Source organism: Stegodyphus dumicola, chromosome 10 (genome assembly GCF_044657685.1).
Source record: "Stegodyphus dumicola isolate Sdum_Otavi_A_Nest chromosome 10, ASM4465768v1".
In the NCBI taxonomy this organism is placed as follows: Eukaryota; Metazoa; Arthropoda; class Arachnida; order Araneae; family Eresidae; genus Stegodyphus; species Stegodyphus dumicola.
In genome coordinates, this window is record NC_140777.1 from 122,182,269 (window position 1) to 122,205,238 (window position 22,970).

The 22,970-nt window shown below is 31.4% G+C and overlaps 1 protein-coding gene across 3 annotated transcripts in view; it reads right to left on the reverse strand.

The window, feature by feature from the left end:
* Positions 1 to 22,970, reverse strand: part of LOC118194202 (uncharacterized) — an 85,471-nt gene that overhangs the window by 31,287 nt on the left and 31,214 nt on the right. For all 3 annotated transcript variants that reach the window (XM_085825467.1, XM_085825465.1, XM_085825466.1), the window contains 7 exons: positions 18,787 to 18,951; positions 11,578 to 11,645; positions 11,437 to 11,496; positions 9,273 to 9,458; positions 7,747 to 8,414; positions 5,463 to 5,546; positions 961 to 1,197 (listed from right to left, as the gene is read on the reverse strand). In XM_085825467.1, the coding sequence (XP_085681593.1) occupies positions 961 to 1,197; positions 5,463 to 5,546; positions 7,747 to 8,414; positions 9,273 to 9,458; positions 11,437 to 11,496; positions 11,578 to 11,645; positions 18,787 to 18,951 (1,468 nt within the window). The remainder of the gene's footprint in view (positions 1 to 960; positions 1,198 to 5,462; positions 5,547 to 7,746; positions 8,415 to 9,272; positions 9,459 to 11,436; positions 11,497 to 11,577; positions 11,646 to 18,786; positions 18,952 to 22,970) is intronic.

Here is a 22,970-nt window from a genome sequence, read left to right on the forward strand (position 1 = left end):
ATTTCCCAGCAATAGAATAAATTGTGGTAAAATTTCTGAAGAATACAGAATTTTGCTTAACATTTTCTAAAGGGAACAATGAGGAAATACATTCTTCAATATTCACTACTGCAGAGGATTGCATGACACAGAATCTCCACTACGATGTAGCAAAAATAGATCGCTGTGAGCTTCGGGAGAAGAAGAATATTAAACAATTATAGAAAAATTTGAAGAATAATGTATTTCGTTTTTTAATGCTACCACGTTATTGCTAAAGTATGTTTTCTTATGTTGAGAATGTTTATTGACTTTAGGCAATTTTGCAGCATACTGCACAACTTTAATAATTTACATTCTTAATTTGAAATTTCTAAACTCTTGTGTGTATATGTAATAATTTTGATGTATAGTTGTGATGGCAGAGTGGCTAAGATAAGACGAAGATGATGAAACTGGATTCCGACAAATCGCCAATCTATAATTTCACACATATCCAATTAGTTTGTCAGACTTATTCAATGATAATTAAATACGATAAATTGCAACGTAATTTTTTTTTTTTTTTTTTTTTTTAAGAAATGACGAATTTGAGAAGCAAAGCAGCGGGGATATCTTAGCAGAGGCGAGACTAGGAAAAGAATGACATAGTTTTTTGTGCCAAGAGTATTTATATTAAGTACATGCAGAAAGTATGCTAAGCTATGACTGGTTAATCTTGGGTTGTTACATGACACAGAAGGATCTCGAATTTGGGAGAACAGATGAAATTTGAGGGAGAGCACCAAATCTAGAATAATTAATTTTGAGGTCAGCAATTATTTTTAAAGCAGCTATCATATATTATTACATCTTATAGATATATATATTAGAGAGAGAGAGAAAAAAAAAAAGACGTAAAAATGCAGTACATTTTTATTAACTTTCAAAAGCTACTTGAAAATTTTTTCATAATGTACATGTGAAAAACTATAAATTTACCTGTATTTGTTGGCCCATATATTCCAGGTAAATGGCCTAATGAATTCGTCTGTGGTACTTGTCTGGAACTAAAACCAGGTGGTGGAACTGCTATCCTTTGCTGGTTTGGCACCGGGGCTTTGATTGGCTGAAAGAAACCAGGAGGCGTTGGCGTATCAGCATATACTGGATTATGTACAGCTTCTTTGGCCATTAGATCAGCTAATCCTTTTGAAGATTCATTCCATGGATCAAAATCTATAAAATTTATCACTTTTATTAATAAAATATATAAACCAACTATTTTATATGGTATTTCAATACTGCACAAAATTATATTTGCTACTTGGAGATTAACCATTAGAAGAAAATACATAATGCAACCTTTAGAAACTTTCAACTTATTAACCCATAACAAATCTTCATTAGAATAAACATCTTCCTCTCAAATATTCTCGCCACGTCAATTACCACTCATAGATTTATATTTTTAAATATATTAGGTACTAAAATGACTAGAGTAATTTCAAAGTTGATTACATTTTTAAAATATACAGAAGTGCTAGAGTTGTTCCACAAGTTCATGTAAAAATATTAGGAGGTGGGATACTTTTTGAGTGAAGAGAGAGGGATTCACTTCTCTGTATAACAACTATCTAAGATTTTTTAGCCCCTCTAAAAAATATGATTTCTCTGTATCTGCAAAACATACATTGGTTTCAGTAAGAACTTCTGAATCTGATGTAAATTTCTTAACAGCAAGAAAAGTTCTATACCTCAAAACAGCTAATAATCCTTAGATATCAAACTTAGAGAATAAAAAGAGAAAAAAAGAATTTCAAGTCATAATTCTAATAATTTCACAGCTACCATTGCAAAAGAATTACCTGGACCATTGTTACGAAGGAAAGGGACATCTTCCCTTCATACATCTATCTACCTTTTCATCTTGATTTCACTATTCATTAAATCAGCCATAAAGACAATTAACATTGTTCGGCAACTATTTTACTATTTTTTGAATAGTTGACAAACATTACATCACAAACAACTCACCCTAAAAAAAGTAATCACTTTTTAGCTAGCAGAATACATTTTGCTGCTTTTAATGCATGTTCACCAGCTTTCACTGTTTTGGATTGGTAATGAATGATGCAAGCAAGCAATACAAACAAATTTCATCAACTGCTACATAACAATTAGTTTTATTATATATTTCATAGTTTGTAAAACGTTAAAGAATTTTGGTGAACAAGCTCAATGAACCTTAGGAATTGGCTTATGTAATTATGGCAGTCAACAGGTATGCTGTAATTCATTTGAAATAAGCTTTGGTTTTCAAAATTCAGAATGCAAGATCCACTAAACTTTGTGTGCATTTGATAACTTTTTGTTCCTAATGTAAGGCATTGCTTCGGGGTGATTTTAAGTTTCAGTTGCATTTTAATAAACTAATAATGATAGATTATATGAAAAATGTAGCCTCGCAAATGATGGTTATAAAGACAATTATCATTAGGAAAGAAGTCAAACCAAACCCACGAAAACTTATTTCAAAGACATAATTTTCCATTTTTTTACAGCTAAAATTATTCAAAAAATATCCCATGTTGGCAAATTAGATTTCTTAAAGGTGTTTCACATTTACAAAAATTTTTCAGTTCTAGTTAATGATCCCAAATTTACATCTGCCTTTACCCTCAGCTTTTAAGGAAATTATTTTATAACTGTTTTCTTTTTCATCAACATATATAATTACTGATTGTGTGCCGCAATACTGAGAAGAGCTGTACAAGTATATTTGTGGAAAGTTCCAGAAATGTAAAATGTGTCTTTTGAGAAAATAAATTTTGTTAAGCTGTCATTGGTTCTGTATGCATTCAACCAATCATGAACTTGTATGCATTCAACATTTTTTATGTTAGAAGCAGGTTTGAATACCAGTGACAAGAGTGATGGATGAGCAACTAAGATAACTGGTGACTGCTTTTGCTGCATTCTAAGAGATGAAAGGGGCTGCCAAGTCCATGAAAGAAGAGATGAAAGCAAATATATAATGTAAATAGTGGCCCTATTTGTACATAAGTTTTTTAATTTAGGTATTTATTGATTTAATATGTGAAATGTTTTATGTCATTTATCGAAATTATTGTTTTAACACTGCATTGATTTTCCTTAGTTGTAAGTATGAATTCCTGTCCAGGGACTGTACTGTGCACAATGTGAAGTCCTTGGAAAAGGGGCAATGTTATGACGTTGGATAATGTTAACATGAAAGCTCGGTTAATCTTTGGATTATGGTAACTTGGCGATTTTTTGGCGAAAATTCGGCGACCAACCCTGCTACAGCAATCTGCTAGTTTTGTTTTGGACGCCATTTTGAAGTAAAGGCATGTTTTTTTTTTTTTTTTTTAAACTCAACATTTTTTCCAACAATCTGCTAGCCGAATTACACTTATACTAGAACTTTTATGGAACAAAAATACTTAATCATGATGAAGATTAGGTGCGAAATTGGAAGAAAGTGCAGAATCGCAAACTGCTTGCCGCGTTTTTAAGAATTGCACATACACGGTCTCATCCATGCACAGGTCGACCTATTTTCACTTAAAAAAACATCCCAGAATTGCACGAAAATGCCATTGCGCACACTCTTGACTTTATCCATGTACGCTGCTAAAGTCCTAGCTAGTAACCTTTATCGCCTTACCAAAATGTCGCCAAACTACCTCTTACCATATTCCAAAGATTAGCCGAAAGCTCTGCCGCAAAAGTAAAGTTAGAAGGGTCTATATAAAGTAAAGTCTATTTAACATTGAGGTAAATGGCTATATCGCTAAACTGGCAAGATATCACTAAGCTGCTGCTAGTTCGCTAAACTTGGCAACCTTTTTCTCTGTTTCGGTATACCTATAATTGCTACTATCATCAGTTAATAACTATAATTGATACCTATATGTAACTGTATCTGGTCAATTTTAACCGTGTATGCCTTGCAGTAATTTTGAGAAATGGATGGTACTGGAAATTCCTTGGTGGCCTGGGGACAACTATAAAAGACCAAAGACAGCATCAGTTCTCAGTTGTTTAGTTAATAGTTGACTTTGGAGTCTGAGAGTATTGCAAACTTTGCCTTTTAGATGTGCTCTGCATTGAGCTGTATTTAATGTTAGTAGTTTGAAGTTGTAACTATTGACTGTGTCATACTGAAAATATCTGTAAGAGTACTTTTGTAGAAAGTTCAAGAACTGATTAAGTATTTATTTATCATTTTTTAAAATAAATTTCTATCAAGCTATCCAATAATGAACCCATACACACACAACAATATGAACAATTTCAGTACAGGATTTATGTTAACAAATAAAACATTTCTGTACTATCAAATGTAAATGATTAGCAGAAAAAGAATACTGAAGTTGTGATAAGTATTATGCCTGATGGGCTGATCATAGTATGTTAAGAACTACACTGCTGCCTAGATGTGCCATGTGAACAATTAATAATTACAGGTATGCATCAGAATTCTTAGACCTATTACTTTAATTCTACTAGTATTAGCACTTGTACAATATACTCATGAATATAACAATTTCCAAGGAACTCCAATTATTTTGATACATCTCTACTTTAATGTGAAGTATAAAATTTAAAACAAACCCAATAGCTATTACATGATACAATTATCTGTATGAAAGGGATAAAATAATAATTTTGAGCAATATACTTTAAAAGACTTTTAATAAAATTTGTGGAATAAAATATAATTAATTTCACATCCTATTAAATATATCTTCCCTAATTATACTAATAGAATTAAAATTGTTGAAAATTACAAGCAAAGCTTTTTAGTATAATGAAAGATGAGTACTTACAATAGGAATGGCAAAGAAAATTGGCTGGGTATGGAAATTTTGAAAAATTTTTAGTACCATTTTAATTGAAATCAAATTTTTATTTCACAAGTATATTTAGCACATTTGAACACTGCATCTCTTTGTACAACTGAAAAGTATATTACTTGAAGTGGTATGATCTAGAACTACCTATAAAAATGTTTTTAAATCAGTGAAATGCATTTCATTCATTCAACAGAATACTCATACAGTAAGAAAACCAAAACAAAATCCTGCTTTAAATGCAACATACTAAAAGGTTTTCCTTTCTTTAGTATTTGAGTAAACTTCTAACATCTGTAATTGTGATTTAGGTTGCATATATGTGAAGATAACTTTGGCTAAATTACTCAATAATCCAATTACAAAAAAAAAAAAAACAAAAAAACCTGTAACTGATTATTTTATAATTATAGCCTTAAGAAATTTTAGGTACCATTATATTTTCAGAATATTTATACATTTTCAGTATGCCACGGTAGTTCACTTTAAAGTATACACTCTTATACAAGCACCAAGAAATTAAACTTGAGATTAATAAAAGTTATACAGTTATTAATCAGTGCAAAAATAAGATGATCAAGCATTTTTTAAGCTAAATATTAATGCAACTAAATATTTCCATACCTAAATCATCTTCAGGTAACTGTTTTTGGGATTCTCCAAATGAATAATTGGAACTCCAATCTGAATTATCTGTAGTTTGTGGTTCTGTAAAAATAAATCACTTATTTGTATTATACATTATCTTTTAACAGAATTTTTTTAATAAGTTATAAATTAACATTTAAATAATATATATATATATATATATATATATATATATATATATATAATATATATTACTGCACGATAATTAAAAAAAGTCCAAAAAGCTTTTACACTTCAGTGGTACAGTTGCAGTAATAATACACAGTACAGTACTGGTACAGCAACATGCAAAATTTGCATAGCAGTTCAATAGCTACAGCTGTGTTACTAGCACATGAAGGATGTACCTATGTTATTTTGATAAGGAAAAATGCAAATTACTAGCTGGTTTGAGTCTCATGGATTTTAAAAAAAATTCATGTAGACAGTAAAACTTCATTCAATCAGAGAAAACACAAAAGGCTGCGTTGCTTGTTCTAACAGATGGGAGTTGCAAAACTGCTGAAACTCTTAATCAAAAATGTAAGAAATGCATATCGGTAAATAGGTATTATAATGTATAGGTAAAATAAAAGTTTTATTATTAGCAAAATAAAGTCTATTAACAAAAAAAAACTAAATTATATATTTTTTTAAGAAGAATTTCTTATCAAAAAATTCAATCCAAAAACATACATGATTAGCTATTTGGCTGATTATATAAAAAATGTGTTTGGAGAACACAGAGGTACATATGGCATTTATAAATGTAAAAACTTATCAAACACATTACTATAACAACAAAACAAAATTATGCATTGCAAAATTGGTTTCAAATAAAATGCCACTACAAATACATTATAAACTTATTAATATATATGGAACTACTCCTATATGTGACCTCAGGTCACCAAATCTCTCGCCAGAAATGTTTGGCAAGAAACTCCACGCCGTCATATTACTACCTAAATTTTTTTTTCTACATTTCGAATTTTAAGCCTAAAATATCTCCAAAAACCACGTTTTAAAGACACAATTTATGCTAAAAAAAAAAAAAAAAAAAAAAATAAAAATAAAAAAAAAAAAAAAAAATTAGATAGCAAAAACGTAAAGATTCTAACCAAAAATATTTGACAAGAATCCATGTTACATAGTGATATGTTTTAACTTCAAAAAACATCTATGAATTGCACATTCTAGGCAGCGAACAACAATAAATTTTATCAGAAAAATATTTATTTACTTTTCTACAACAAGTATTAACTGTCCATCAAAATGATGGTTAAATTTTAAGTGTGTAAATCCATGTATATTGAAACATGTTTGAATTGGCTACTAGAGTTCGGTGATCTGCTTTGAAACTGTTTCAAAGAACCTTACAGAATGAATGAATAGTTGATTCTAGGAAACAGAGTGGTGGTAGCTCTTTTAAAGTTCACAAAGAGCTCTTATTGGAAGCATGTTGTGAAAATAGATCTGCTATTCATTCAGTTACTGAGTGAGCAAACATTTGATCTGCCAAGAGTAGTAACTTGTTTACATTTCACCCACTGACAGCCTTTGTTTGAAACATGCTAGGAAAGTTTCTCATTTTAGGAAGGGAAAAAAAAAAAAAAAAAAAAAAAAAATTATCTTCCCATGTTAATTTTGAGTTTCATTTTAATTATTCCCCAATTTCAAGAAAATTGTTTTATTCTAGAATTTTATTGTTAGTTCTATGTAGAAGGAAAGTTTTACGGAATCTCAAAACTACAGTTGAAATAAATCGGTTCTCAGAGTTAAGAATTTGATAGAGTCGATTTCTCCAATCCCACTGATTGTTCAATTCTTTTCACTCTTTGTTCCATCCTCCTTGCTAACCACTACTGATTCATTCCTTGTTCCTGATGTTTTTCATGAAGGTACTTGCTAGTGAGCAATGTGAATTGTTAAAAAGAACTGGTTCAGTTCAAGCAGCAAATGGTTCTCCAATGTCACAAAAGAGTGTTTTTGCCCATCTCTATTGGCTTCTAGCACACACATACTATAAAACATACACCAAAAACAATTCCCTGTGAATTTACACTTCAAATGTTGAAAGAGGTGCAGGTAATTAGAAAGTACCAATATTAAAATTGTATAAAGCATACAGTGAAATTCTTAAATTTGTACAAATTTTGTTATTTTAAATAGCTAACCTAGTATCAAAATTCTGTATTCAAGTTAAAATTTGTTTTCATTGGAAGTCATGAAATATCAGCTGATAGTTACTATGAATAAATAAAATAGAGAATAAACTTACCCTCATTGTGCAAATGGCCATTGTAGGAACTACAATCTGTTGAAACTGGGAGATAATTCATGTGACTAAAAAGAGAATCATTATTTTCTATGGTACCAAAAAGGTGGTTTGGTGACTGGCGCTTGTGTTCCATCACAGATGGTGCAGCAAATGTTGTAACTGGAGAACTGGCTTCCTGTGCACTTGAAGAATTACCTAGGCTACCAAAAGATAGAGGATTGTTGTTACTGGGTGGAGGAGAAGGTGACGACGAGGACATAAAATTACTGGATAAGCTCCCAAAAGGTGTGAACAGAGAGGAACTTGAAGAGGATATGGGTGAGGGAGGCAAAACTGGACTCTCACTGCGAGCAATTTTGATACTTGCTGATACTGGTTTTGATTGAATCTGTTGCTCAGCAATGTGTACAAACGTCGTTTGTGCATTTTTATTGTTCATTTCTATAACATCTGTTAGCTTTGTATTTGCTGTGTTTCCTCTGTTAGTAGCTGGAAGTCCCTCCAACCTCTGAACTGTAGAATGACCAGAAGGCTGTACTGAAGTAGATTCTTTATTATGTTTCCCTTTTTGACTTTTCCTCGCCACAGAACTATCTTCTTTCACAGAATTTTTTGATAAGCTGTTGTGCTGCCCTGATTCTGAAGATGATTTACCTTTACTTTTTTTGCTGTAAAATAAGATATAAAGAACTTGTAATTTTTTTTTAAAGAATTACAATTGATAAAATCTTTAATCTGTTTATATTAGATATTATGGGAAGTGGCGCATTTAGATTTAATGCTTAGAAGTGCAAACTTTAAATTAATCTTTCCTAGAATTTATTGTACCTTAATTTTATATACTTAATTGAAATGATGATTCAGATCAGCAAGCAAAAATGGTTTACATTCATTCTGTAATATATAAGTAATCTAAAAGAAGTAAAGGTAGCAGATTTTTCATTACTATTAGATAAAAAATTTCAGTTCACTATTGGCCTTAGGCAAGTACATGATGTGTTTATCTTATGTAAGAATATGAGAGGGATAAAATTTGAAATTATGTATAATTGAGGCGGAGTGGTGTATTGAGAATACGGCAAAGCACACTAGGGCTATCTGCCTAAGGAGAGGGATGCCTTCGCGGAGAACTTACTAAGGAAAAGTAGCTCGTATACACGTTACATATGGGGAAAACCACGAAAACGCCCATGCAGCCAACCCGTTCACGGGATTCGAACCTTGCACCGAACTACCAATGTTTAGCGATTTTACCACTCGGCCGCTGGTGGGTTGTATAATTGAGGAAATGATGTATTATGGACAAAGCATCAAATTATCAGCTATACAAATTACTAACAGAGAGGTATATCTTGACAAAATTAATGAATTACCCTATTACAATCTTTCATTTCATAACCATGTAAAGTAGTAATTATGAAAAAAAGATTCTTTCACTTAAAAAATGATTGCCAGTAAAAAATTCAATGTTAAGGAAGAAATACGCTGTTCACCAATATAACAAACAGTTTAATTATTAAACCAACCTTTTCTGCCCATCTGATGTGTGTTTATTTTTAGAACGATTACTTTTCCCTTCTGTTCTCTGGCTTTGAGTGGAATCTTTTGATCTGCTTGTTCGAGATTCTTTGGCATTTTGAACTGTACATGGCCAAGAATCTTTGATAGAATTTGAAGAATTCTGTGTAGGTGTTGGAGAAGCAGTCTGTTTTCTGAACAAAATAAAATGGGGAAAATGAAAAATTCATGTTAAAAAAATATATTAAGACAAAATGTTTCTATTTATTACAACTATACATCATATAAAATGGCAGACACTACATATAATAAATACACATAAAACAGCACTGTATCTCCTATTATATTTGATTAACTGCCAAATTTAAACTGCATTTTGCATTTCATAATTATATTTTTAAATTGAGACAGCAAATATGATTATATGCCTAAACAGAATATAATTGAAATCTGGTAACTGATTATCAAAATTCTTAAAGAATTGATCGAAAAGGAAAGAACTCAAATCATATAAGAAATTTTCAGATAGAATTCAATACAAAATCCATTCAATTATTACAAAAATATATAATTTACACTTTTAGTTCTTATACTCTCACTGTTGTGTATTACAATCTGTAATGCAGAATTATCTCTTCCCTTAGTTATGACACTACCTAAAATTATTCAAAATCTGATGTCAAATACTCTACCTGAAAACAGTATGGAGATAGAATTCTAACAGTCTTTCTAAAAGTACATAAATTCTAAATTTAATTTTCACATGACACTTTCCCTTATTACACTAACATACTATTGGAAAGAGTACTAACATACTCTGAATTCTTAAAAGACACTCAAACAATCCCTTGTTAATGTGAATCTATGCTATTGTGGATGAAAAAGCTAGTTGTTGAGCTGATTGGTTAAATTATCATGCAAAGTGCATAAAATCTATCTGTGCAAAGGAATGGATGGCTTTTAAAAACAGTTTAGCTCCCATTTACATTATACATGACGAAAATCATGAAAAATCCTTACATACAGAAATCATAATAAATTTCCAGTGTTCAGTGATTTTAAGAAATTTGCAATTTCATGTCATTCTTTAATGTCATTTCATAAGATTTCAAGAGGAATATACTAGTAACCCTTTTATTTGCTTTAGTACTTTTTGAAATGCGTATAACTAATTTTTGTGAATGTAGTTTAAAAAAAATACCAGATCAGCTTAAAATGCTTCTGCAGTTTGTCTTTTCTTAAAATATTGCTAACTTGACAAGTGGAGAAAGTTACAAAAGACAATTTTTAAATTCAAATTTTTCTTTTTTTTTTACGTGACTTCTGTTTCAGAAACTCTAATCTGCAGCACTGTTGTTACTCCAGTATGAAGGCTTAAAATTAAAAAATTATTCATATACATGGTTATAATCCAGCAATGGAAAAATAACAGTTTTGCATTCCATGCTAAATTTATACTCATTTATTGCCTAAAATTGTGACAAATATTAAATATTTTGAGTTTCACTGAGAGCAGCTTACAAAGCTTGGTTGAGTTTTACTGTACACATCTCTATCCAGACACTGATGAAAGGAGTTACATTGATTCTTCATTATTTATGTAATGATACTTCACATAATTTCACAAAAATATCACTCTTAAATCTCTCTTGATCTCCCTCATACATCTGAATTTCTTTAAATGTTGTTGCAAAAGATTTAAAAAAAAAAAAAAAAAAAAAAGCAAATTTTACTTTAAAAAATCATAATGGACCAAATATATGGCAAACTGAAACACACCCTTTTTTTAACACCAACAAATTGTTGCTATATAAACATCACAGTATCAAATATTCAATTTTTATTGCATTTTTTAGGAGTAATCTACTTACATTTAACTGAACAAAAATGGTTCAACAACAAAATTTGAGATAATGCATTTGAGAATTTTATGGAAAAAATATAAGGCTGACATTTATATTAACAAAATATGCAAAAATTTGAAAGTTAAAAAAAATTTATTTGAAAAAGTTATGGCTACAAACATTATAAAAGAACTATATACGATTACATTTGTAACTACTAAAAGATACGAAATAATTATAAAACTTAAATGATTTTGCATATATATAAGCCATTAATTCTAATTAAATATATTAATAATTCAGTATTATCTTCTTAATAGTTCCTTACCTGTTATTATTAGAACCTAATATTTGATCTTGTAATTTTTTCTCATATTCTTGATGCTTTCTGAAAGCAAAGCAAAACACTTAATTACATTTTTAAGAGGCATAAAATAAATACAGAAAATAAAATTAAAAACTGACTTACCCTTGTTGCATATCTTCTTTTGTGAAACTAGCAGCTTCATCACCAAGCTCGTGTAAATACATACAATCCTATAACAAAATTTAAAAAAAAATAATGTTTGCTAAATTTAATAGTCATATATCTATGATACTAGCACAATTTTGTATAACTAGTTGGAGAAGCAGTCTGTTTTCTGAACAAAATAAAATGGGGAAAGTGAAAAATTCATGTTAAAAAAATATATTAAGACAAAATGTTTCTATTTATTACAACTATACATCATATAAAATGGCAGACACTACATATAATAAATACACATAAAACAGCACTGTATCTCCTATTATATTTGATTAACTGCCAAATTTAAACTGCATTTTGCATTTCATAATTATATTTTTAAATTGAGACAGCAAATATGATTATATGCCTAAACAGAATATAATTGAAATCTGGTAACTGATTATCAAAATTCTTAATGAATTGATCGAAAAGGAAAGAATAATGTATATGAAAAATAAGGGAGAAGTCAAAGAGGAAGCACAGTTCAAGAGGGGTACATACATACATACATACATACATATATATATATATAAGGGAGAAAGAAGTCAAAGAGGAAGCACAGTTCAAGAGGGGTACATACATACATACATACATACATATATATATATAAGGGAGAAGTCAAAGAGGAAGCACAGTTCAGGAGGGGTACATACATACATACATATATATATATATATAATTATAAGTAAGTTTGTAAGAACAAACGAAAAAAGACCAATTCTGGTCAAAATTTTGCGTATTGTGCTGCAAAATTAAATTAGAAAATAAATTTTAGTATGCACGCCAAAAAGTTACCAAAAACTGTGGCTCTGTGAAAACTCCAACATAAGCATATTTGGTTGCTATGAAATGTGTGAAAGAGGAGAAAAAATATTTGAATATTTACGTTAAATTAATAAAAACTATATGCTAAAAAAATTAGGCAATTTTTAACACAGTAAAAAACAAATCAATTGAACGAGGTAAAATAAAGATAGTAGCCTATATACTAAACGAATAAAGTAGATTATAGAACACAGTAAAATACTAATCAATTGATCAAGGTAAAATATAAAAAAATATACAGTGTCTCACAAAAGTGATGGGACACTTGTGCTTTACAAAAGGAAACTGTAATAAAATAAATTTAAAAAACATGTAAAAATTTTTTGTGGGTGTGTTTCATACTTAAATTTAGTCACAATTATTACATAACATAGATTTTCTCAAAATATTGAAATGTTAATTTAATAAAAATACAATTGTTTAGAACGGAGCAAAAAATGGCTCACATAAGTGATGGGTGGTGGTGTATTTAATTATGGCAAAGCACACTAGGGCTATCTGCCTAAGAGGAGGGATGCCTTTCGTGGAGGACTTTCTAAGGGAAACTGGCTCGTATACATGTTACACATGGGGAAAACCACAAAAACACCCATGCAGCCAGCCCGTTCGCAAGATTCTAACCTCGGACCGAACTACCAGTGTTCAGCAACTTTACCGCTCGGCCGCTGGTGGGCCCATAAGTGATGGGACACTTACTTACTTTTCCATCAAATATTTATCCAAAAAGTTTACTTTTTAAAAGGTTTTAATATTTTGTTGGATTTCCTTTTACTTTTAAAACATGATTTAATCTTCTTGGGATGGATTCGACTACGTTTTTTTGTGATTTCTGGAGTGATTTTTCCCCATTCTTCTTGAAGTACCGATTTTAATTGTTGTTTTGAAGAAATAGTGTGTTTGCGAATTCTTCATTCCAATTCTTGCCAAATATTCTCTATGGGATTTAAGTCTGGAGATTGTGGTGGTGTTTTTATTATTTCAGAACAGTTATACAGCAGCCAGAGTCTAATGTTCAAAGCAGTGTGCGTGGGGTCATTGTCCTGGTAGAATTTAAAATCGTTATGAAGGTTCAATTTTCGTGCTGAAGATTTCAAATTTTGATTTAAAATGCCAATATACTTGTACTGATCTATTATACTGTCAATAAAAACAAGAGTACCAACTCCAGCGGACGACATACACCCCCATACAATAACTCCTCCTCCACCATGTTTTACTGTTGGCACCAAGTTCTGTTTTCGAAATTCTTCCCTGGGTTTTCTCCACACCACGATTCTACCGTCAGAACAAAATATATTAAATTTACTCTCATCAGCAAATATAACTTCATTCCAGTAATCAGAATTCTGATTTATGTTGGATTTTGTGAAAGCCAGTCCGAGTTTTCTATTCTTTTCACTTACGAAGAATTTTTTCCTGGCTGCTCTACCGTGATATCCAGCAGATCGAATTACTCTTCTAATAGTCTCAGGTTTAACAATTACTCCATATAATGCTTGTAAATCAGCAGCAACTTTAGGAGCACTCATTCTTGGATTTTTTTAATATTTCGAACGATAATTCGCTTTATTCCATTGGATAGCTTTGATGGTCGGCCAGGTCTTCTTTTATCCTGAATCATATGATTCTTTCTATATCGTTTAATGATATTCTAAACTGTTGAATGACTCAAGTTAACTGTTTTAGGAGTTTCTCTAATAGATTTTTCACGTTCAATATGCAAATTAATAACTAATTTTTGAATTTCAGGTAAAGTTTCTTTTTCGTTTAGCATTCATGGCTGCACAGAGCTAAAAAACACAAAAATTCCAAAACAATTTGGAGAGAAATACTGCAGACGATTTTATAAATTATTCCCAATTGCTTTTGAGTAAAAATAAAAACCCCAAAAAAATATTTTTATTGTAGTACGTAGTAGTATCTAATGGTGTCCCATCACTTATGTAAGCCATTTTTTGCTCCGTTTTAAACAATTGTATTTTTATTAAATTAATATTTTTATATTTTGAGAAAATGTATGTTATGTAATAATTGTTACTAAATTTAAGTATGAAACACACCCACAAAAAATTTTTACATGTATTTTTAATTTATTTTATTACAGTTTCCTTTTGTGAAGCACAAGTGCCCCATCACTTTAGTGAGACACTGTATTAAAATTAAGAAGCGGTAAATGGTTAATTAGCCCTATTCGAAGTTCATTTTGGCTTTTCAAAGGAAATTTTTTAAAATGAATTTGGAACCAAGCTAACTCCATTGCACGTTTCGCTGAAACAGACAACTGAAACTTTGTGCGACAGTTTTTTAATGAATTAAATAAACTATGTCAAAAAACTTTAGTCTCAATTCTTTGTTCCAATTTCCCGACGCAGCCGCATATATTGACACATTAAGGTGTAAAAAATGGAAAGGCAATTCCAATGTTTTCTGATTTTCTTACTGTGTTAAAAATTGCCTAATTTGTTTAGCATATAGTTTTTTTATTAATTTAACTTGTAAATATTCAAATATTTTTTCTCCTCTTTCACACATTTCATAGCAACCAAATATGCTTATGTTGGAGTTTTCACGGAGCCACAGTTTTTGGTAACTTTTGGCGTGCATACTAAAATTTATCTTCTAATTTCCTTAATTTTGCAGCACAATGTGCAAAATTTTGACCAAAATTGGTCTTTCTTTGTTTGTTCTTACAACCTTACTTATATATATATATATATATATATATATATATATATACAGTGTTCAGTCATACAATACTATTAATTTCACAATTATATAATATTTGAAGTTGTACAAACTTTTGCTGTCTTGGAGATCATATTCAAAAATAGAACATGAAATTTCAATTTAAAGCTTGGTTGAAATTGAACTAAATGAAAATAAAATGCTTGGGTAAGTTTATTAGCAAAGCACAGTTATCTGCTTAGAGAAAAATACCTTGGAGGAACTCCCAAATAAAACTGGCTTATATTTACTCCATACAGGGTAAAAAGTGTGAAAATCAATCAATCCCAGCCAATCCCTTTGACTGGGATCGAACTCTCAGTATTCAGCAGGCTTAACTGGTGGGACCATAAATAGTTTAAATGTTAAATGAAGTTTACAGAGAAGAATGTATGACACATGTAATCATAAAAAAGAATTCATAAAAATCAAATTAATACTGAATACAATACATTATGAATTATCCTGTACATCAAAAACTTACAAAAATAAAACTAAAATCAAACATACTACATAAAATGATCTTTACTTTTAAATGATTACAAAAATTTCTCAAGCAAATTACTCAAGAATCTCAATATGGCTTATGTTTGCATCAAATTTTTCTGTCTTTGATATCTTAGGAAACAGCATTATCACGGGTAGATTCCTGTGTAGAGCACCCATTCGATTGAATTTAATAACAGCATTTTAACGAGTTCACATTCCAAATATGTAAGAAAAAAAAGCAGTTCCATAGTTGAAGATATCTGCGAGATCGACAGCTACCTGCAGTTAACATGACTTTCTCTATGATTGTGGAGATGTGAATTATGTGATAGAAAGAAGCAATATTATTGGTACAGTCCTGCAAAATCAATACTTGCAAGCAATCGGTGACTGGAACACAAATGATCGGGGGGGGGGAGTACTGAAAAGAACAATCAGAGGCATACTTAATTAAGAAAATAAAACCAAATAGAGTGAGAAGAAATGTTAATACGAGGGCCATCCAGGAAGTAGATTACGTTTCCGTCTGTGTCCGCTAGGGGCGGGGCTAGCGCGGCCATCTTGGGGTCAGAGCGTTGCGCAGCTCAGTCTGCATCTAGCCGTGCTAATGAGAGGTTCGTGCTGTGCTCCGTTCAGATACTGTGACGGTTTGAAATGTCTGCGTTAATTGAAAATCCCGCGAGCTGCGAGGTGCGCTCAGTAATAAGGTTTCTGACTGCAAAAAACTGTAAACCGATAGAAATCTATCGGCAGCTTCGTGAAGTGTATGGGGACAACATTATCACTGAAGGTGGAGTGCGTCAGTGGGTCATAAGATTTCAAAATGGCCGAACCAATGTTCACGACGAAGATCGAAGTGGGAGACCCAGCATAGTGACCGCCGAACTTCTCGAAAAAGTCGATGCTAAAGTCCGTGAAAATCGAAATTTCACAATAACGGAACTTTCTTCGAGTTTTCCACAAATTTCGCGAAGTTTGTTGCACGAAATCATCAGCGAAAAGCTTGGTTACCACAAGTTTTGTGCAAGATGGATTCCAAAAATCTTGACAGAGGACCACAAAAATCAGCGAATGGCTGCAGCGTTGAACTTTTTGGACGCTTACCATAAGGATGGTGACTCTTTACTCGATCGCATCGTTACTGGTGACGAAACATGGGTGAAACATGTGAACTGTGAAACGAAATTGCAATCAATGCAGTGGGAGCACACAAGTTCTCCCCAAAAACCCAAGAAATGCATGCAAACAATGTCGGCAAGGAAGATGATGGCGACTGTTTTTTGGGACAGAAAAGGTGTAATTTTGGTGGACTTCCTGGAAAGAGGCACTACAATAAACTCTCAAAGGTATTGCCAAACTCTCCAAAAACTCAGAAGAGCAATTCAAAACAAGCGCAGAGGAATGTTGAGCTCTAAGATCTTGTTGATTCACGACAACGCCCGGCCCCACACGGCAAATGTCACTCGTAAAGTTCTTGAATCTTTTAAGTGGGAGTTGTTTCCTCATCCGCCGTACAGTCCCGACCTGGCACCGAGCGACTTCCACCTATTCCCAGCAATGAAGAAGTGGCTGGCTATGCAGCGTTTTGATGACGACGCACAGCTGCAAGAAGAGGTAACGAAGTGGTTGAAGGCGCAGGCGGCCGAATTTTTCGACGAAGGAATTTCCAAGCTCGTACATCGCTACGATAAATGCCTTAATTTGTATGGTGACTATGTAGAAAAGTAGTATTTGAGTGTGGCTTTCATCTGTATATAATAAAATTTGTTTCCTATACTTTGTTTATTTTTTTATTCCAAAACGTAATCTACTTTCTGGATAGCCCTCATAGATAATGTCAAATGAATCAAACATCAGAGTGAAAATTACTAAACAGTTTTAATAAATATTTTGTAAAACAGACCTAGGATTTCTGCAGTGCGACTTAATCATAACCACGAGCTGGCATCATTCAGTTGCTCATATTTCCAATATTTTGGGAAAAATTCTCAGCAATTTTTACAATGACTGGCCTCACCAGTTTTAAATTTCTTATGTACATACACATTTGAAACAAGACATTTTCAATTGATTTGTCACAGTGTTATATTTTGGTCATGCTGAAGCACACTAATTAGCATACGCAAATTGAAGTGCTTTTCATTTATCAAAATTTTATATTTTGATTGCACAGAAGCACACGGATTTGCAAATGCAAAAATCAATGTGCTTTTGATTTGTCAAAGTGTTATAGTTTGGTTGTGCTGAAGCACACCCACTTGCATACTGGACATAAAATCTCCAACAAAATGCGAATGAATAAATTTATTCTGCCATCTTGTCGCTAATAATAATTTGGGGAGGAAGGCAAACAGAATTAACAGCAATCAAAACTTTGACTTCCAAGTATAATCTTGCATGAAATTAAATATCAATCAATACATTTGAAGGTAATAGCCTCAACGTAAATGAAGAATATAAAAAAAGCAAATCGAGGCCATTTTCTTCAACATCAGAGTGTTATTTTGGTTGAGCTGGTTCCAAATAGAGCAACAATGAACCAACATTATAGATTCTGGAAACTTTATAGGGGTAACAAGAAAAGAAAAATCAGTTTATGAGAGTTTCATTCTTTATCGAATAATGCTGTTTAAATTCTCAGCCACTAATATATAAAAGCTGAAACAATCTTGTAAATTACCAATTAAAAATTTAAAAGTGAAAATATGAACAGTTTTTATTTTCTTAATTTGCTATTGAAATTAAAAAATTCCTTTTTTCATCTAATAAACTAAATTACAAAACGCAATGAAATCCAAAACTAAAAGATCAAGAAAAAAATTTAAAAAAAAAAAAAAAAAAAAAAAAAAAAAGCAATCCCAATTAAAATACAAATTATTTAACAAAGACAATACATATTTCTTAATAACAAAAAATGTTATAAAATCCTTTAAAAATTTAAGAGAAAGATTATTTTGAAATATGGACAGAAGTCATCCACTAATAATCTGATTTATTAAACAATATGATTTGTTTACATTGCAGTCATATGTACAAATCCATGTAAACCTTAGCACATACTTAATATTTTACAAGATTTACTGCTGTTTAACAAAATAATAAAAAAAAAAAAAAAAAAAATTCTGAACTTACTGTTTTAGGACACAATTGATTTTTCAGAAAATTACTACAATATTTTGTGGTCCCCAGAGATGCTTTTAATGTTCTTCCATCCACCTGAATATTATTTACTGATTTAATAGCCCTTAAAGCATCTTCTGGTCTACAGTATGTTACATAAGCACTTGCACTTGGGCCCTGGAAATTGGAGTATAATTTGTAACAACATTAATACTGCTAATAATTTTTCAGAAAATGAAATACATATACAATTAGTCACTTTCCCATCATGTTTTTTACACAATCAGTCACATTTTTTAAACTTTAAGTACAATATTATGAATTAAAGCTACACTTTTCATTTAATTTCATTAATTCAAAAATAAACATTTCAAACTTTTTATCAAAACTACATGCATTTAAAGCATGTATTTAGATTAACGTTATATGATTCAAACAGAAAAATACCTTCAAAACTGTCCAAGTTTTCTATGACATGGAGAACTAAATTGCTAATTACTCTTTCCTTCATGTTATTCTCTTTCCACCAGAAGTTCTCAGCCTTTTTTGCTCCATACATCCCTTTCAAAATTGCTAGAGAATCAACACCCTTATTTCAAAAACGTGAAATATGCATTCAGGGTTTATTCGTATGACAGTGGGTCTAGTAAAAAGGAATCATTGATCCGATCAGTACATATTGTCAAAATTCTTCAAAACAGTCTCATTGAGTATATGCGATTTCCCATGCTGCAAAGGCTCCCTGTAAATTCACCAGCCATTATCCCTTTTAGAGACAGCCCATTGGATGGTAGGAACATCTTTAAAACAGTGAGCTTTCAGACCTCTCATGAGCTTTGAAAACTGGAAAAAGGCCTGCCACGCTCACATTGGGGCTTTACAGTGGCTGCAGCAAGGTTGCAATTCCTATCTGGCCCAGGTAAGCAGTCAGAACAAAGTCTGTGTGGGTTGTAGTGTTATAGTGGTGGTGGTGCTTCCAGCGATAGGCAATCTCCAGTCATTTCCTATTCATAGCTCTGTACAGGTGACTTCTTTGCAGAAAATGGCATTAACAGTTTATCCTGGAGATACAAATTCTTTGTGGGCAACTCCTCACTTGTCAAAAAAGACAACATTGTCATTATCTTGGATTTTGACAGTCTCGCTTTCGAAGGGTGCCCGGAGTTCAAGCCATGGCATTCTGAACTTTGGCACTTGCACTCCTCACTTGTCGAAAAAGACAAACATTGTCATTATCTTGGATTTCGACATCCTTGCTTTCTAAGGGTGCCTGGAGTTCAAGCTATGCTAGTCTGAACTTTGGCACTTGGTTTTGGTGTCTTACTGGAACATTCATGATTCATTATCTGTTATTACTTTATCTAAAAAGCATAATTCACTCTCTAACTGTTCGAACATCTCATAGGAAATGCCAGCTCATCATTGATTATTGTTCTTCACTCAACAACAACAAGCACCAATTTCATAAAAACCTTTTACAAGTTCAACTTTTTAAAAATAATTTTGCGACCCATTATTTTGCACATGTTGAAGTCTTCAGCTATTCATCTTGCACTCAAATGATGGTCGAAATCCAAGTGATTATTTATTATGGCCACATTTTCGTCCAAAGCACTTATTGAACAGTGTTCCATTTCTTTTTAAACATCTTCCCAGATTAACTCACTGAACCAGCACAAAACCTGGGGCCCTTGACAGGGCATTGTCTTTGTAAGCCTTCTTAACCAAAGCAAGCATCTCAAAAGCGGTTTTGCCCACGTAAAATTAAAATTTAATTGCAAAACACTGCTCCAGCAAACCCTCTATTTTTGAGATTTTCTGCCATAACAAAAACTCAAAAACAGCTTTTGTCCCGCACATGATCCTCACTGCATCAAAACATAGATGAGACTGTCATCCACTGCATTGCTTTGCTTAGATCCCCACCACAAATCCTGCACAATCTCATTATTTTATGGACAAACTTAGTATGCATTTATTTAAATTATGTTTAATGTGTTTTCAAGTTATACAAGAAAAGGTACAGGACATCTTCATAAATAACAAAATCTGAATAAAAGTAGTTTTAATATTCATAAAATAGAACTAAATGCTTAATAGAATAAAATTATGACCACATTCCTCCCATGAAACTATGAAATCTCCCTTATCCAGAATCCCTGCTCTAAACTATGCATATGCATTATTTTTGAGAAATTATACAAATACTTAATTTTCACACCCAGGCTGTAACATTTAGAATGATTCAAATAATACACCTAATGTGATTTGGGCAGAATCAAAATGCAGCTAAAATTTTGCTTCAAACACTTATAAGGAAAATTAGACAGAATGTTAATCAGTGCTCATATATACTTTCAAATAACAAAACTTGATATTTTTGCTCAGTTTTAGTAGGACTTTAAAGAAGCCAAACATGCACCAAAACCCAATCATATTGCCATCTGTACTACTGTTGTGAGTTGGTATTTATAAACTACTTATATAACTAGAAAGAGTTACACAGGTTTCGCATACTTTTCTACACACGGAAATTAGGTACTTTTAAGGATCATCAATGGAAAAAATTAAGGAACTACAAGCAAATGGGAAGTGAATAAATTCAATAAAAAATAGTATCTATGCCTGTTCTTCTCTTTTGTAATACTATTCTACAAATGAAATAGATTCGTAAGTAGGATGCATTACTACTAAACATAATTAACAAGTTTGAGAATAAAATAAAGTTTATGAAATTTATCAAGCACCATTAAATATTTTACACTTATAATAGTTGGACATATGTGAATGAAGATAAGTGACATTTTATTTATGTTTTACTAACAGTTAGCTTTATGTTTATTTATTTATTTTAATGTCTCATTTTGTCACATACTTGCTGAATCTAGACATTTAGTAAATAGCATGTATATTTTATGTTAAGCAGCATGATTCATAACAAAAGACTGACCGTTGTCACCACTGCTGCTTGCCTAGGAAAAGACCTGCTGATCAGAACAAACTTGAAAGGCCCGATATGGGCATGGTTGACAAGTTCAGAAAGTTGGACTCTGTCTGACCGTGACCTTCAAGAGGGAGAAGGCCATGACACTTAATAAACATGGGGGAGCTTTCCGTCCGATGTTATCGTCAGAAAGTCATCTGGATTTTTTAATTTTCGTCGGAAATATAACTTAATCATGTTGCTTAGTTAATTAAAATAGCTGAAAGAAAGGAGGCTTTATATACATACACACTTTTTAAGCTTTTTACAAATATTTTAATTAAATTTGTGCATAAATATAGTTGAAAGAACCGAAAAACAAACGAACATTTTACAAAAATTTAAACGATGATTGAAAATTGCCACTGTCATGATAAATTGGGAAGGGGTTCATAAGATAATAATTAATATTTTACCTAGGCTCAAGTATTAATTTATTCTTGTTTCAGAGCAAAGTATATAACCATCAACTTCTATATTTCCAGAATATGTAAATGAAACACTGTTAGCTAATAAATGTGATAAAAAATATTTCATACAAAAACATGCCTAAATCTTATAAAAAAAGGGCCTTCCAACATTCATATTTGAAATGAAATAACCTAACAAACAACATGCACAACTGGCAATAAAAAAATAATAATAAGAATATAAATGATAATTGCAATTCCCATTATCCTAAAATTAAGAAACTAAAATATGTATATACACCTGCATATGATTGAAAGAAATGGTGCTAAGAAACATTAGCATTACTACTAAATATTGTAATCCATAATTATTGCATTTATAAATCATATAATATTTAAAAACATTAAATTTTACATTAAGTGCAAATTGCAGTTCCGTTATTTTTTTCTTGGAATCTGCAGTACATCTCTTGGTATGAATACGAATGTTGCAAGTTATGTTTTTTAATTATTACATTTTCATTGTTAATTTTTGTATGTGCTTGTGATAGCAATAAAATTCAAGATAAATGGGAAAAAACTTTTTATAGTGTGCTATTTAATGAAGAGCAGATTTAAATGTGCAGTTCTTACTATTGTGTATATTATTCAAATCATTTCTGCGCAGTATACAAGGGAAAGTACCCAAAGAAATGTTATTGATTTGAAAAAATGAATAAAATGGCCGTGAGAACCTGCCATTGTCTAAAATAAGTGTATATAAATTTACATATGATCGAAAGAAATGATGTTAAAAATCATCA